Here is a 12,918-nt window from a genome sequence, read left to right as displayed (position 1 = left end):
CGGGGACCTTGAAAGGCAGTCAGCATCGATGTGCTGTCGTCCGGACCTGTACACTACTGTCATATCGAATTCTTGAATTCTTAGGCTCCAACACGCTAGTCGACTGGACGGATCCTTCAAGTTCGTTAGCCAGCAAAGCGTGATGACTGCTGACAACACTGAAGGAACAGCCATAGAGATATGGGCGAAACTTCATAACTGCCCATACCACCGCAAGGAATTCCTATTTTGTGGTTGAGTAATTAGACTCTGCACGTCAGAGCATCCTGCTTGCGTATGCAATGACTCTCTCGGCAGAGTCTTGCCTTCAGCCAGCAAAGTGAGTGATGATCGCTGACAACACTGAAGGAACAGCCATAGAGATATGGGCGAAACTTCATAACTGCCCATACCACCGCAAGGAATTCATTTTCTCCGTTGTTTAGTAATTAAGCTCTGCACGTCAGAGCATCCTGCTTGTGAATGCAATGACTCTCTCAGTGGAGTCTTGCCACTGCACGAGCACAGCACCTAGACCTACGTTGCTAGCGTCCGTACGAATCGTGGCAGGAGCGTCCTCGTCAAAGGGAGCCAGCACAGGAGTTGAATTAGCAGAAGTCTGCCCGTATAAACAGACATCATTATATTGAGGTTCTAAATACATTTATGTTCTATGGACAAGAAATTATAATATGTTAAATACTTCATTATATTGAGAATTTCGTTCTGTTGAAATTTCTTATACCTAGGTTTAACTGTATATATGTTCACACAACCGTTTCTGACTATATATTCACAAACACATCATGCACAGACTTTGTGGCTGTGACGCTAGATGGCGCAGCATTTCCAGAGGGAAACGCAAGATGAACCTGGCTGCATACACGCTTCATACATTCTGCATCTCTGCAGTGGCCATACGGTGCGTTGATGCATTGCTTCAATCCTAATCACATTAATGTCGACATTCATCATGAGATGGGTTCTGCCAGAATATTTTTTACTTGTTAAAGCCACTCCTTGCAGCCATAAAAACTCATCAACCGTTCATCAATATTGTTCTCTATTACTTTAAGCTTTGTGCTTTTATTTGTTTGTTGGATTCTTGCTTGGCTGTGTAAAACTGCTGACTAGGAGGCGTTTTGCCTTTACCTACTATTAACCAGTGCCTCGTGTCAAGTTCATGTTTTAGAGCATAGCCTCCTGTATTTTCACAATACCTGCGCAGTCGCTTTGCAGTGCCCGGGAGCCTGTGGTCCGCTGTTGTGGGGCCACATTCCCAGATATTCCCAGACATTTTATGCCCATTGCTAACAAAGCGTGGGCATATTTGCTGCTGTCATCTTATGCCTGCTTCTTTGCTTCGGTGGAATGTGTAATCACAGAAAGTTGAAGTGACCCTAGCCATGACCCACAAACTGCCAACTACTTGGAAAGTGGCACCCTCTATATGGACCCTGCTTTCGGCATCTCTGGACATGCGTTGAAGACGTACAGGAGGCTAGCGTACACGGAGAGTGTAATTGGGGTCCTTGTTCCCGTGTGTCACAGGTACGTGCGGCACCTGGACACAACAGTGCACGCACTGCACATTAAAACCAAGCTGTGCCAGCTGGTAGAGGCTACCATGGCCCGGCGGGACGACCTGGCCTTCCGGCAGGAGATGAAGTTTCGGAACAAGCTGGTCGAGTACCTCACGGACTGGGTGATGGGCAACAGCCACCAGATGGCACCTCCAGGCTGCGGGGACGTGACAGCCATCACCCGTGACCTGGACCAGGCATGCATGCAGGCAGTAGCTGCACTCTTGCTGGGCCTGCCCCTGCAGCCAGAGGAAAGCGACCGTGGCGACCTCATGGAAGCCAAGTCGCAGCTCTTCCTCAAGTGAGTCTTGTCACACTGCATCACTTTAATACCTTAAAAAAACATTAGGGGCATTATAAAAGTAATTTCACTTACAAACGAGCAAATATGCATTTCTACTCCTGCTGTCAGGATGCTATAAATCTACCCTGCAACCCTGTATATTTTGGGGAACTGTAAGCAGAGTGAATGCATCAAAAAGCTGTACCGCAATAAGCTTGGCAGCAGCTGAGTTTGGTTGAAGCATGGGCTGTCCATTTTGTTAACGCTGATGCTGCCTCACAGAGGCACTACTAAAAGAAACCAATAACTGCACTAAATTATTGCTTCAATTGCAACTAGTTTGTACATGTGCAATGAAACAGATGCAAGCAGCGCTGAGGCAATGTCATCGCTAGAGTTAATGTCAATCATGAGCTGTTGGCACCAAGACTGTTGTTGCTGTGCTGGTTTCTTGCCTGTCACCTTCACAGTAATACAGCCGACTTCCGTTAATTCGACCCTGATGGGACTGACAAAGCGGGTCAAATTATCTGACAGGTGAATTAAACAAAATACAGAGAAATAAAAGCTCCTAACATGCCGTTAATTGACAATATTTGCCTCTAAACTTAGCTTCGCCGCAATACAGTCATGTTATGCGGCGAAGCATACCAAACGGGAAAAAGTGGCGCTGTTACGGGTCATCGTGTTGGTTAATTTACACATGGGCATGCACCATCTCCAGTCGCAGTGTGAGTACCGAGATGCCTAATAATTTTGCTGGCAGGCCTTCAGAGTTTTAGGTAGACCCCTTCTCTTTTGGCCCCTCAACTTTGAGAGTTTGTCATCTTACCACCATTCTTTTTGCTAACTTTTCCGAAACACAGATAGTTTTTCTCCGCCTCATGGTACGTGGTGCGTATAATTAAGGAACACATACGAGGCCCCCTGAGCGGTCTCTTATGAGAGACATGCATTGTGGGTGAAACAAATGCTTAAACCACCACAGAAACATCAGAAGCAGCTCTGAATGGCTGCCACTTGGCTTATTTAGCGCCTAGGTGCTCGTACGGCCACTGGAGACGATGTGTGAACGCATGTATAATTAAGGATCGCACACTAGGTTTCGTAACAGTGGCCACTTTTCATTGTTTATATGCTTCGCCGCATAACACTGCTATATTGCAGTGAAGTCAGAATTATTAGGCAAAGACAATTTTTGGGATCAAAGTAACAGAAGTTCGGGCCCATAGAAATATATGGCCGCCTGCCAGGAACTTCGGTCGGGTCAAATTAACCGAAAAATTTAATCAATTGAAGTCGAATTAACAGAAGTCTACTGTAAAAACCCTTTAGACATGTAAATAGTGTGTATAGACTAGCAAAGCTCTACGCTATGCTCTGCGGGACTGAAGCTGTCAATCAGTGGGCACCAGCTATTTTGCCGTTATGTGGCATACCACTCATAGTTGTCATGCGTTACTCATGTTTAAACGAGTGCTGCGTATCTTTGCCGAATCTGTACTGCTCCCATGCTGTAAAGAATTGCGGGCTCTCCCATTCGCTCTGGCCGCTACATGTCACCACAACTGTGACGCGTGGTGTGTGGGTTGCCCAGTTAAGTGGCGCCTCTGCCCCCTTGGTGCCCTGCAGGTACTTCTCGCTGTTCATGAACCTGCTCAACGAGTGCAGCGAAGCGGCGCCCGACGAGAAGGACGTCGGCCGCCACCGGCTCCAGTCGTCCAAGTTGGGCGAACTGCGCACCTGCACCATCCAGGCCATGTCCAACCTGCTCAGTGCCAACATCGACTCTGGCCTGATGCACTCCATTGGTGAGCTTCGATTGAGTCTGCTTGCCTTGTGGGCTTCTTCCCGCCTTGTACCATTACACGGGAGGACAGCATTGGTGTTGCTGTATGTTGCCGAGTGTTCCGAGTGTTGTGTGTGTGTGTTGTGCTGAGTGTACTGCATGAATAAAAGCAGCAGGTTTATGCGACCCTTTCGGCTTTCATTCACACCCAAATTTTGCCAGGATGGCATTTTGCCAAGTGGCATTACTTGCCTGTTTCAACCAGAATAAATCTGAAATACGCACAATGTGTGATCTAGACGAAAAATGGCGGATTGGTGGGAATGGAGCAGCTGTACCTTTGGTGAAACATGGTGTGTGCTTTGAAAAATGCAGCTAGCACATCATTTCGGAAACAAAAAGAAAGAAAAACTTACAAAGCGTAAGTTGAGACAAATTTATTTGCTGTATCAAGGTTGCAGCCCTCATCACTAGTTGCTAAGTCGCTGTGGAAATCCCAGGCCTCATCACTCCACATATTGATGCACGTATCGCTGTCATTACTGTCTGTGCCATCTTCTCGAAAGCTAGCCAACTGATGCCTTTGCAAAATGTAATACCTAATGAAGGCCTCATCTTTAATGGTGCTGGCTGATAGTCTGCACTGTTATAGTTTGCCCATTGTGCCTTCGTATCACATTCCACTCGCCACGCACCTTTGTATCACGTTCCACATTGCGAACTGTGTAACACATTCCACTCGGTGCTTTTCTAGACGCCAAAGCATCTCTCCACCTTTACATTGTTTCTGATGCAAAAGCGTCAAATGGCCCATTGAGCGAAAAAGCCAGCAGCTGTAGTCTATAGCAGCAAAACGGCACTTGAAGCCCCATTGGCTGCGACGCCACATAACGAGCGCATCTTGATGGAGCAGCGTGGGTCAAAGGGAACATCTACTGCTGCGGTAGTGTGCCCGGTGTTGTGTGAGGGGACAGCACATTGCCGCGATGCCACGTCACATTACTCTCGCTCTTGGAATAATAATAATTAATAATAATAAATAATAATAACGATGTTTATTTTACTGGCGTGCAGTGCCTGAGCCAGCACTGAAGGCTGCTTCTGCTTGCTGGCTCAGGCAACACATACTGCTATGGCACATTACTCGCTCTGCAAAACTCTGAAGGACTGCTCAGCGGCATTCAATTGGACACCCATGCTTTTGTATTCACAATTCATAAGAAGTGCTTAGGAGTCCTCAGACTTTTTTAAATTCAGAGATCAATGCTGCTTGCCGCACTGCTGTCAACCCTGCCCTCACTTTCGTTTTAACATGAATACCCCTCTTTGGCTCTTTCGGCCATTTGCATGGTTGGTCAGTGGTTGGTTGATGGTCGGTGGTTGAACTTGGCAAGAAAAACGCCCACTCTTTTGCTCTCTAGTTAGTTGATTTGTTAGTTTGTCCAGGCTATTCGCTTACATTCATGATCATCGTGGATAGCTTCGGCACAATTCTTTTAGATGGTTCTTCCACTTTCTGAGCTGCTGCAAAAAGGTTCATCGACTCGGCACCAAACCGCAACTTTGGCCGCTGACTCCTGACGAGGCGGCGCTGGTTAGACCTAGCTGCTGGGAGGTGGCGGCCCACAAGCCTTCACAGGAAGTTTGTGCTTGACATGCTCAAGCCTGTAAACGGCCACATTGGTGAGCAAGCAAATTGGATGTAAGGTCATGTGCACCAGATGAAATGATGGCCGTGTGCATGAAGCAGAGTTTTTGCTTACGGTCGATTAGTCGACAACTACCACGAATGCCTACCAATCTTGGTCCTGCACTTAGTAGACTGAAAACGGCATAGCTCATGTGTGGGAATAAAGCTTCTCTACTCAATTGACACAACACAGCCTAAACTAAGAGTGTTGCATAGTCAAGGTCACACACAATGTCTGAGCTTCTCGATGATGTGCGTTGGGCTGCATGACAGGTGAGCGTGAAACACGCCATGGTCTCGACGAATTCAGTTCAAGTAGGTATTATTTCAGTGAAGTACAACGTGGAGCAAAATTTTGTAAACAAATACTACATGGGGCTGCTGTTGCAAAAAACAAGTTTAATTCTCTCAGCAACTGTGAATGTTCAGAAACTTGCCATGTGTGTGGTAACTCAGTGCACGTGCACTGCGTCATGCACTGCTGTCTGCGTGATAGCCCACAATCTGTGGGCTTTCTTTTGTTTCAAACTCTGTTTAGTCTGAACAAATTTTTGTGCCCCTCCAAGTACATATTGTCATGATTTGGCAACAGCTTATGTGTGGCAGTGTATGATAGTTTGAGTGGCAGGATGTGGCTGTGTGTAGTTTGTTACTCTAGACGGGGGTGGCGCGCTTGTCTGCAGGCCTGGGCTACCACAAGGACTTGCAGACACGAGCAGCCTTCATGGAGGTGCTCACCAAGATCCTGCAACAGGGCACCGAGTTCGACATGCTAGCCGAGACAGTGCTGGCTGACCGATTTGAGCAGCTTGTCCAGCTGGTCACCATGATTGGCGACAAGGGCGAGCTGCCAATCGCCATGGCCCTGGCTAGCGTTGTCATCACCCCGCAGATGGTGAGCATACTGTGCTGTGCACTTTGCTCCTTTTGATGGCTTGAGTCACTTGTAAGCTGTTTTGCAGGGCATGCTTGATTGTGAAATTGCTATATGTGTAATTATTTACTGTCAAACCCACTGAAAACAATATTCAAGTGCCACGAAAATCCCTTTGTTGTAACCAGTGGTTGTCACAATTGGGTTCCATGAAAAAAAATCAGAATGGGGGATGGCAGTACTGTTCTGAAAAAACTTTAATGGTGGGGACACCAGTGCCCAACAACCTTCCTCCATCCGGTTGCTGATTGTGTGGACTCGTTTAACTGTTTCTCTGCCTCCTGCGCGCTCTGATCGCGTTTAACAAGCAGCGGCTGTTGACATTCAAGAATGGCACTGCTATAACTGCAAAGCGGGGTCACGGGTGGCAAGTGGGATGCGAGATCCACCAAGGCATTAATTTGGTGGCCTCACAAGAGGCCTCATAAAAAATGTGCCAAAGTTGCTGCGGCAGCCTCTCAGCTTCAAAAATCCAGAAGAAACTCTGGGGCGAGATTGCCGCAAGCAGCTCACCACATACTTCTCACTGGCTTGCACGAGAAAACCCCACGTTCATCAGCTTTGCTTGCTTCATGTGAAGCTTGCCGACATCCTTCTCCAAGGCATCCAGGTGCTCCTCGTAGCACAGTGGAAAGTTCCTCACGAGAACGAAGTCCCGGGGGTACTGAATCATCTGCAGGGCCTCCTGCAAGGACAACGTTGAGGCAGTTTGCCCTACCACATCATTGCTTCTGTCGTCGGTGTCACTCTTGCCGTTGCTATTCGATGTAAGCACGTTTGCGATGCTCGCCTCATCGGTTGGAAGCACTTCATTTCCAAATCCGTAGCAGTGCACTTTCTTTTCGCTGGCGACGTTGTGCATTGCCAATGACCGGCGGGTGGATCAACCTTCAGGATCATTCTTGTTCAGTCAAACGAGGCTGAGTAACCACGTGGCCAGGAATGACTGACGCAACCAACAAAGACAAGCACTATTAATCCGTTCATAGAACTGCGCAGCATGAGGGGCCCGAGAGCAGTCTGGGAGCAGTGCCCAGTGCTGTCAGCGAAGTTGGCGCGGTCCATCATTCGTGTTCGGAGGGGTGGAGGGGTGACGGGAAAGAAGCGTGTGAGGCTGGCGATGCGGAGAAGGCTGCAAAACAGCACATGGCGGCATGCACCGGCCCGAGTTTCTCTTTCTTTTTTTCTTTTGAAGGATTTCACATTCCATTACCTTTTGGCACAGACACCCAGTAGCCAGGCTTCATCGTTATAACCGATAATGCGGCAGGGGGACATTGTAGTAAGCACTCCGTCGTCGTCTTTTTCACGCTGTTCCCATTATGAATGTATGTACTCCCTTGTCATGATCACCCTTTGAAACCAAAACACATTTTTTGTTGCACATCACGATACACTCATTCTTTCATACCACATACTACAACCGAGTGGAATAAGCTGCCATCTGACATTGCAACAGAACTCTACTTTAATCAATTTCAGGAACTTGTTCAGTCATATCTCATGCCCTGAATGTTCATCTACCATGCTCGTCCCCTTTTTATCGCTGTTCCTGTTTTCTTTTCTTATTTCTCATTTTTTAATATTTACTTACTGTTAAAAACTGTTTCATGGCACTATGTTTCAGTGTTTTGCATCGTATAACCATCATCACATCACATTGTTCTGCATTGCATAACATGAAACTTGTAACACAAGTTGGCCTTACAATATTTTAAGGTGTGAATGTTTTCCTTTTTTTTTTTTTACCTTGTATATTGTTGTCACCTGTTACGTGTTACCTTTGACAATGTTGCATATCCCCCCTATGTAATACCCTCCAACCTTTAGGGTATAATGACTAAGTAACAAAATAAGCAATCTTCACGCATACATTGCGGACCGCGTGCCGCTGACAAGCAGCCGGAGCTAAAAGCTTCTCTTGTCGCCTAGGCAACCCCCGTGCGCCCGCAGAGCCAGTACGCTGCTGCTGCTCTACCCCCCCGTCTGTTCCTTGTTCGTTTACACTTTCTGCATCTCCTCCTCCTCTGCATCTCCCCCCGTCCCTCTCCCCGCAGTTGGTACACCTCGTTGCTAAGCGTGCTCGATGCCTCACCTGGCTGCGGGATTTTCTAACAACCGCAATATAGCCGGTATATTGTTTTGCTGCACTATAAGCGGTATGCATATACATTCAGTTCTATAGAAAAATAAAAGGGAATCAGAAAACACTGCATTATATCTGGTCCTGCACTGTAAGTGGTTACGTTGTAAATGGTCTGAGCAGTATATCATTGACTCCGATCGAAGCATTGTGTGATGGTGGAACAAACAAATAAAAGATACAATATGCAGTTGAACCTTGATAGAATGAACTTCAATGTAACAAAATTCTAAATGTAACAAAGTGTGAAGCTTTATATAACATCTTGTCCAGTTATTACTTGAATGTCCCGTGTGAGTCTCTAATTGTGTCCGGAATTTACAGTTACTGAAGCTTTGTTTATGATAATATTGACGTCTTAGGTGTTCTCGAGCAGTAAACTTTTACTTTAGTGTGACTTAATATTTGCCTTTAGTGTCCCTTTAACTGTGTGACGATCCAAGCACCAGAAAACGAGAAGCAGGAAGGTAAAAACAGAAAAGACGAGGAAGTAGGATCAAAATAAATTCTGTATTTTTCTGTATATAACACACCACCGCATATAACCCACACCCCCAAATTACAACAACAAATATACAAGCGCCCTAGTAAAAGTTCACAGGTAATAAAAGACACTGTGTTGTCTGGAAGATCATTCCGAAGTACAATGGCTTGCGGCAATATTGATGAATTGAGAGATGTGTTCTTCCGAGTATACATTTCATGCTTCTGTTGTTATTAAGAGGCCTAGATGTCTGAACAGGGTTTGGGGAGACATTGAGGGTGGCATTACACTTTGAATGTGTGTGCACATGATGTGTTTCTTAAGAAGAACCCACACATCCTTTCTGGTGGCGTATTTATGGAAACTTACCCTGTAAAGGGCAGTGTTGTGGACTCTACTGAATAGGCTAATACAAATAATGAAAAGCAATTGCAAATCAAATTGAATATTTTTCAAATACGAATGCTATTGGTTTTTCAAAAATGCAATTGTTTCCACCAACCAGATGTGCAAAAAAAAAAAAAAAAAAAGAGCAAGTTAATTGTTCAGCAAACAATGTACAGAGAAATTATATTTTGTTTTCAACAAAATAGAAAGTGCAACACTTTTACTTAACAGTATCACAACTGCAGTTATTTAGTGTTGTTGTGAAGAAAAGATAGCTGCTTGACATGTTTAGGGAGCAGTGACACCCTCTTGCATGTCACAGTTCCTTCAGACACTGAAAAGAGCCACTCACTAGACACACTAATTTCTGGTATTGGAAAGTACCCTTCGAAAGTCAGGGGACACCATGCTTACACCACCACTTACACTGATCTTCTTGCCCAAAGTTTTTACATGCGCATGTCTTTGAACCTGCACTTGTAGCAGTGAAAATTGCTGCTGGTTGATGAGCTTTTCAGCCTTTCCACAGCACTAACATGGAAGGAGCCTCCTCAGGAGCTTTCGTTGTCGAGGACATCTCTGCATTCCTTGGTGTTAAAATTTTTCTTGCTTCTTCAAAAGCCAGGCTTTTACCCAGTTTGCCATTTGCAGCATCTTGATGGTACTCAACTACTTTAGAGAGCAAGGCTTTAAAAACATTGCTATGTTCGATACTTGGTCAAATTTGTGGTTTGGAAACTGTGTTTTTAGGCACTTAGCCAGAAGGGGTATTATGTAAGAGTCCACCTAGTAGACTGTCCCTTTCTGCCGCTGCTGATTGGATGCAGCTGTACAAGCGAGGAGGAGACGAGCGGCCCTAGCCAATCAGCAGCAGCCTAAATGGACAGTGCACTAGGTGGACACTTACAGAATACTCCGCCCCCCCCCCTCCCCCCTCTCCTGGTTAGTAGCAAATACAGAGGTTTCCACCTGTCGGTTGCTGTTGTCCAGATGCATGAAGAGGCAGTACAGTGTGGGTACTTGAATTGATAGTGTCTGCTAGCCATAAGCACCACCATGTGAGTGCCCCCTTTTACATTTAGTATGCTTTACTGCAAGGTAAATATGCTTCGCCGCGTAACATGGCTGTACTGCAGCGAAGCTGACTAAGGAATTTTTGGGGGTTCAATCATATGGGGTTCCCTATTTCGAATAGTAAAAGTGTCTTTTGAATCGAATCGAGTACCAGCTGATTTTAATCGAATATTCAAAGTTTCATATATTTGCACAGCACTAATATGTAGCCATATGTCACCTACCAGTCTGGCCACTACCTGGAATCAGGCTTCCCGCTCTCTTGTTGCAGGATGAGTTGGCGCGCGTGTTTGTGACCCTGTTCGACGCCAAGCACTTGCTGTCCCCGCTGCTGTGGAACATGTTTTACAAAGAGGTGAGGCATGCCTTGCACACTCTGCCCTCTTTCCTTGCCCTGCTTGTGCTGGGAGGAATAGAGCGAACTGAAGGTTTCCTTCCTTCCTTCCCTTTTTTTTTTTCAAATGCATGCAAACAGTTTGTAGGGGTGTGCGAATACCTAATAGTACATTTCAAATTGAATATAGAATCGAATATGAGAAAATTCAACGCAATCTTTTATATATATGCTTCCAAATTTTGTGCAAGAAACACAATGCTGCACTTGTTCAGGAGGCTGATCACATTACTTAACACGATCTTGCTAGCTACCAGTAACTTGGGTGCCTATGAATCAAGCTGCATAGTATGCTCTACGCTTATGAAAGAGAACACCATATTAGTATGCGAGCACTGATCACGACTCAGATCGTATACGAAGGTCTGGAAAAACATTTTTTATCTGTAAAATGTCTGTCAAATAAGATCAAGTGCTTTTTCTCTCTGAAGCTGAAGGAATAACAAAGTTGTCCCAAATACCAGTGTGGCTTTTGGTTTAAAAGTGGGCCATCCTCTGCTTAATGTCAATCTTCTTTTGCTCAGAAATTTTTGCTTTCCAATTTCCTTCCAGGAAACAGGAGGGTTTTTCTATCTTTATTTGGCAGATGGTTTCTGTCAGTCATCATCAGCTCATTAAGGCTAATCTGTGCAACAGAAAAAAGCGGAGAATGCACAGCACGTCGCTCGGCACCACGCGATGCTTTTGCTGTTCCCTCCATTCGCGCACCATTCATCATTTCAATCGGTCAAGTCGACCTGGTCGAACCTTGTACTGATGGATATTGCACACTGTGGGAATGCTTGCGTGCATCAGGGCACTGACCATGGCCGGGTCACTCACTGTGGGTACCAATTATTTGAAAAATCAAATACTAGATATTTGATTCGCGAATCAAATTATTCAGATGTTTCCTGTTGATATGAAATCAAATATTCGAGTATTCGCACACCCCTAACATTTCTTTTTGCCCATTCTATGTGCAGGGGAAAGTAGCAAAGGTGTGGGCCTGAGGCTCGTGCAAAGCACCTAGCGTAAACAGCAGTAGCAGCAGGCAGTCAGTCATGTAATCACAAACAACGATTAAAAGGACATGAATACAAAATCATTGCTGTGTTGATGAAGACAACAACAATGCACAATAATGACCACACTCACATCAGGGGAAAAACAAAAAGAAAAGCTAGTAAAGATGACGTGTTCACGATAACGAAACAAGGTGCTAGCGCTAAACTCTGATTTCACAAAAGACTCCGTCAAATATTTTACCTGTAGGCTTTATATGTTACCATTATTTGGAGTGGCCACAGCCGTGTTAATCCGAAGCCATCGCTGCTACCACTGTTCCATCATACGTGCTGGGATGACACGGCAGCAGTTGTAGTGGGCACACGGCGAAGAAACTTGGCACGATTTGGCATTTGATTTGGTGCACGACTTGCGGTCAAGTTGACAGCCGATAATTTGAACTTGGCTGGGACTTCCTGCCTATATGTCTGAATAATTGGGAATCCAGAAGAACAGATTTGTGAGAGAAAAAAAAAAGGGTGCCTTTATGCAAAAGTGGCTAGAACACTCTACCGCCTTTCGTTGCCCAACGTGCGCTGACGTTGGTGCCGTCCTACCCCGCTGTGCAGGTGGAGCTGTCGGACTGCATGCAGACGCTGTTCCGGGGCAACAGCCTGGGCAGCAAGATCATGGCCTTCTGCTTCAAGATCTACGGCGCCTCGTACCTGCACAGCCTGCTCGAGCCCCTGGTGCAGCCCCTGCTGCTGGCGGACGGGCCCAGCTACGAGGTGGACCCCGCGCGGGTCGACGAGCACGAGGACGTCGAGGAGAACCGGCGCTCCCTGCTCCAGCTCACCCAGAAGGTCTTCAACGCTGTCATCTGCTCCTCAGACCGGTGCGTTGCAGAGTCACTGCCGTGGTGGCTTAGTGGCGGTGGCCTTCTGCTGCTGAGCGCAAGGTCACTGGTTCGACTCACGTACTCGCACAACACTCACTTGCGCTCATAGTCTCGTCCACTTCCACTCACGCACTTACGTTGACTTAAAATCACTGTCGGTGAGCTTCGTTGGTACGAACGCCAAACTCCTGCCCATGCTCACTCTCATTTATGCTCACGCCTGTGAAATGAGTGGGGAGCGAGTACGGGTCACAGGGTGCTCGTGGGTGAGTGTGCCGACCTTTGGCAATAAT

At 46.2% G+C, this 12,918-nt stretch overlaps 1 protein-coding gene across 1 annotated transcript in view; it reads left to right on the top strand.

Annotated features, from left to right (window-relative positions):
- Positions 1 to 12,918, top strand: part of Nf1 (neurofibromin 1) — a 193,328-nt gene that overhangs the window by 87,299 nt on the left and 93,111 nt on the right. Inside the window, exons 20-24 of the mRNA XM_072287355.1 lie at positions 1,531 to 1,863; positions 3,478 to 3,656; positions 6,008 to 6,219; positions 10,618 to 10,701; positions 12,357 to 12,622. Of these exons, the coding sequence (XP_072143456.1) occupies positions 1,531 to 1,863; positions 3,478 to 3,656; positions 6,008 to 6,219; positions 10,618 to 10,701; positions 12,357 to 12,622 (1,074 nt within the window). The remainder of the gene's footprint in view (positions 1 to 1,530; positions 1,864 to 3,477; positions 3,657 to 6,007; positions 6,220 to 10,617; positions 10,702 to 12,356; positions 12,623 to 12,918) is intronic.

The sequence above is a fragment of the Dermacentor andersoni genome, chromosome 3 (genome assembly GCF_023375885.2).
Source record: "Dermacentor andersoni chromosome 3, qqDerAnde1_hic_scaffold, whole genome shotgun sequence".
Classification (NCBI taxonomy): domain Eukaryota; kingdom Metazoa; phylum Arthropoda; class Arachnida; order Ixodida; family Ixodidae; genus Dermacentor; species Dermacentor andersoni.
This window is presented reverse-complemented; position numbering and strand designations above follow the sequence as displayed.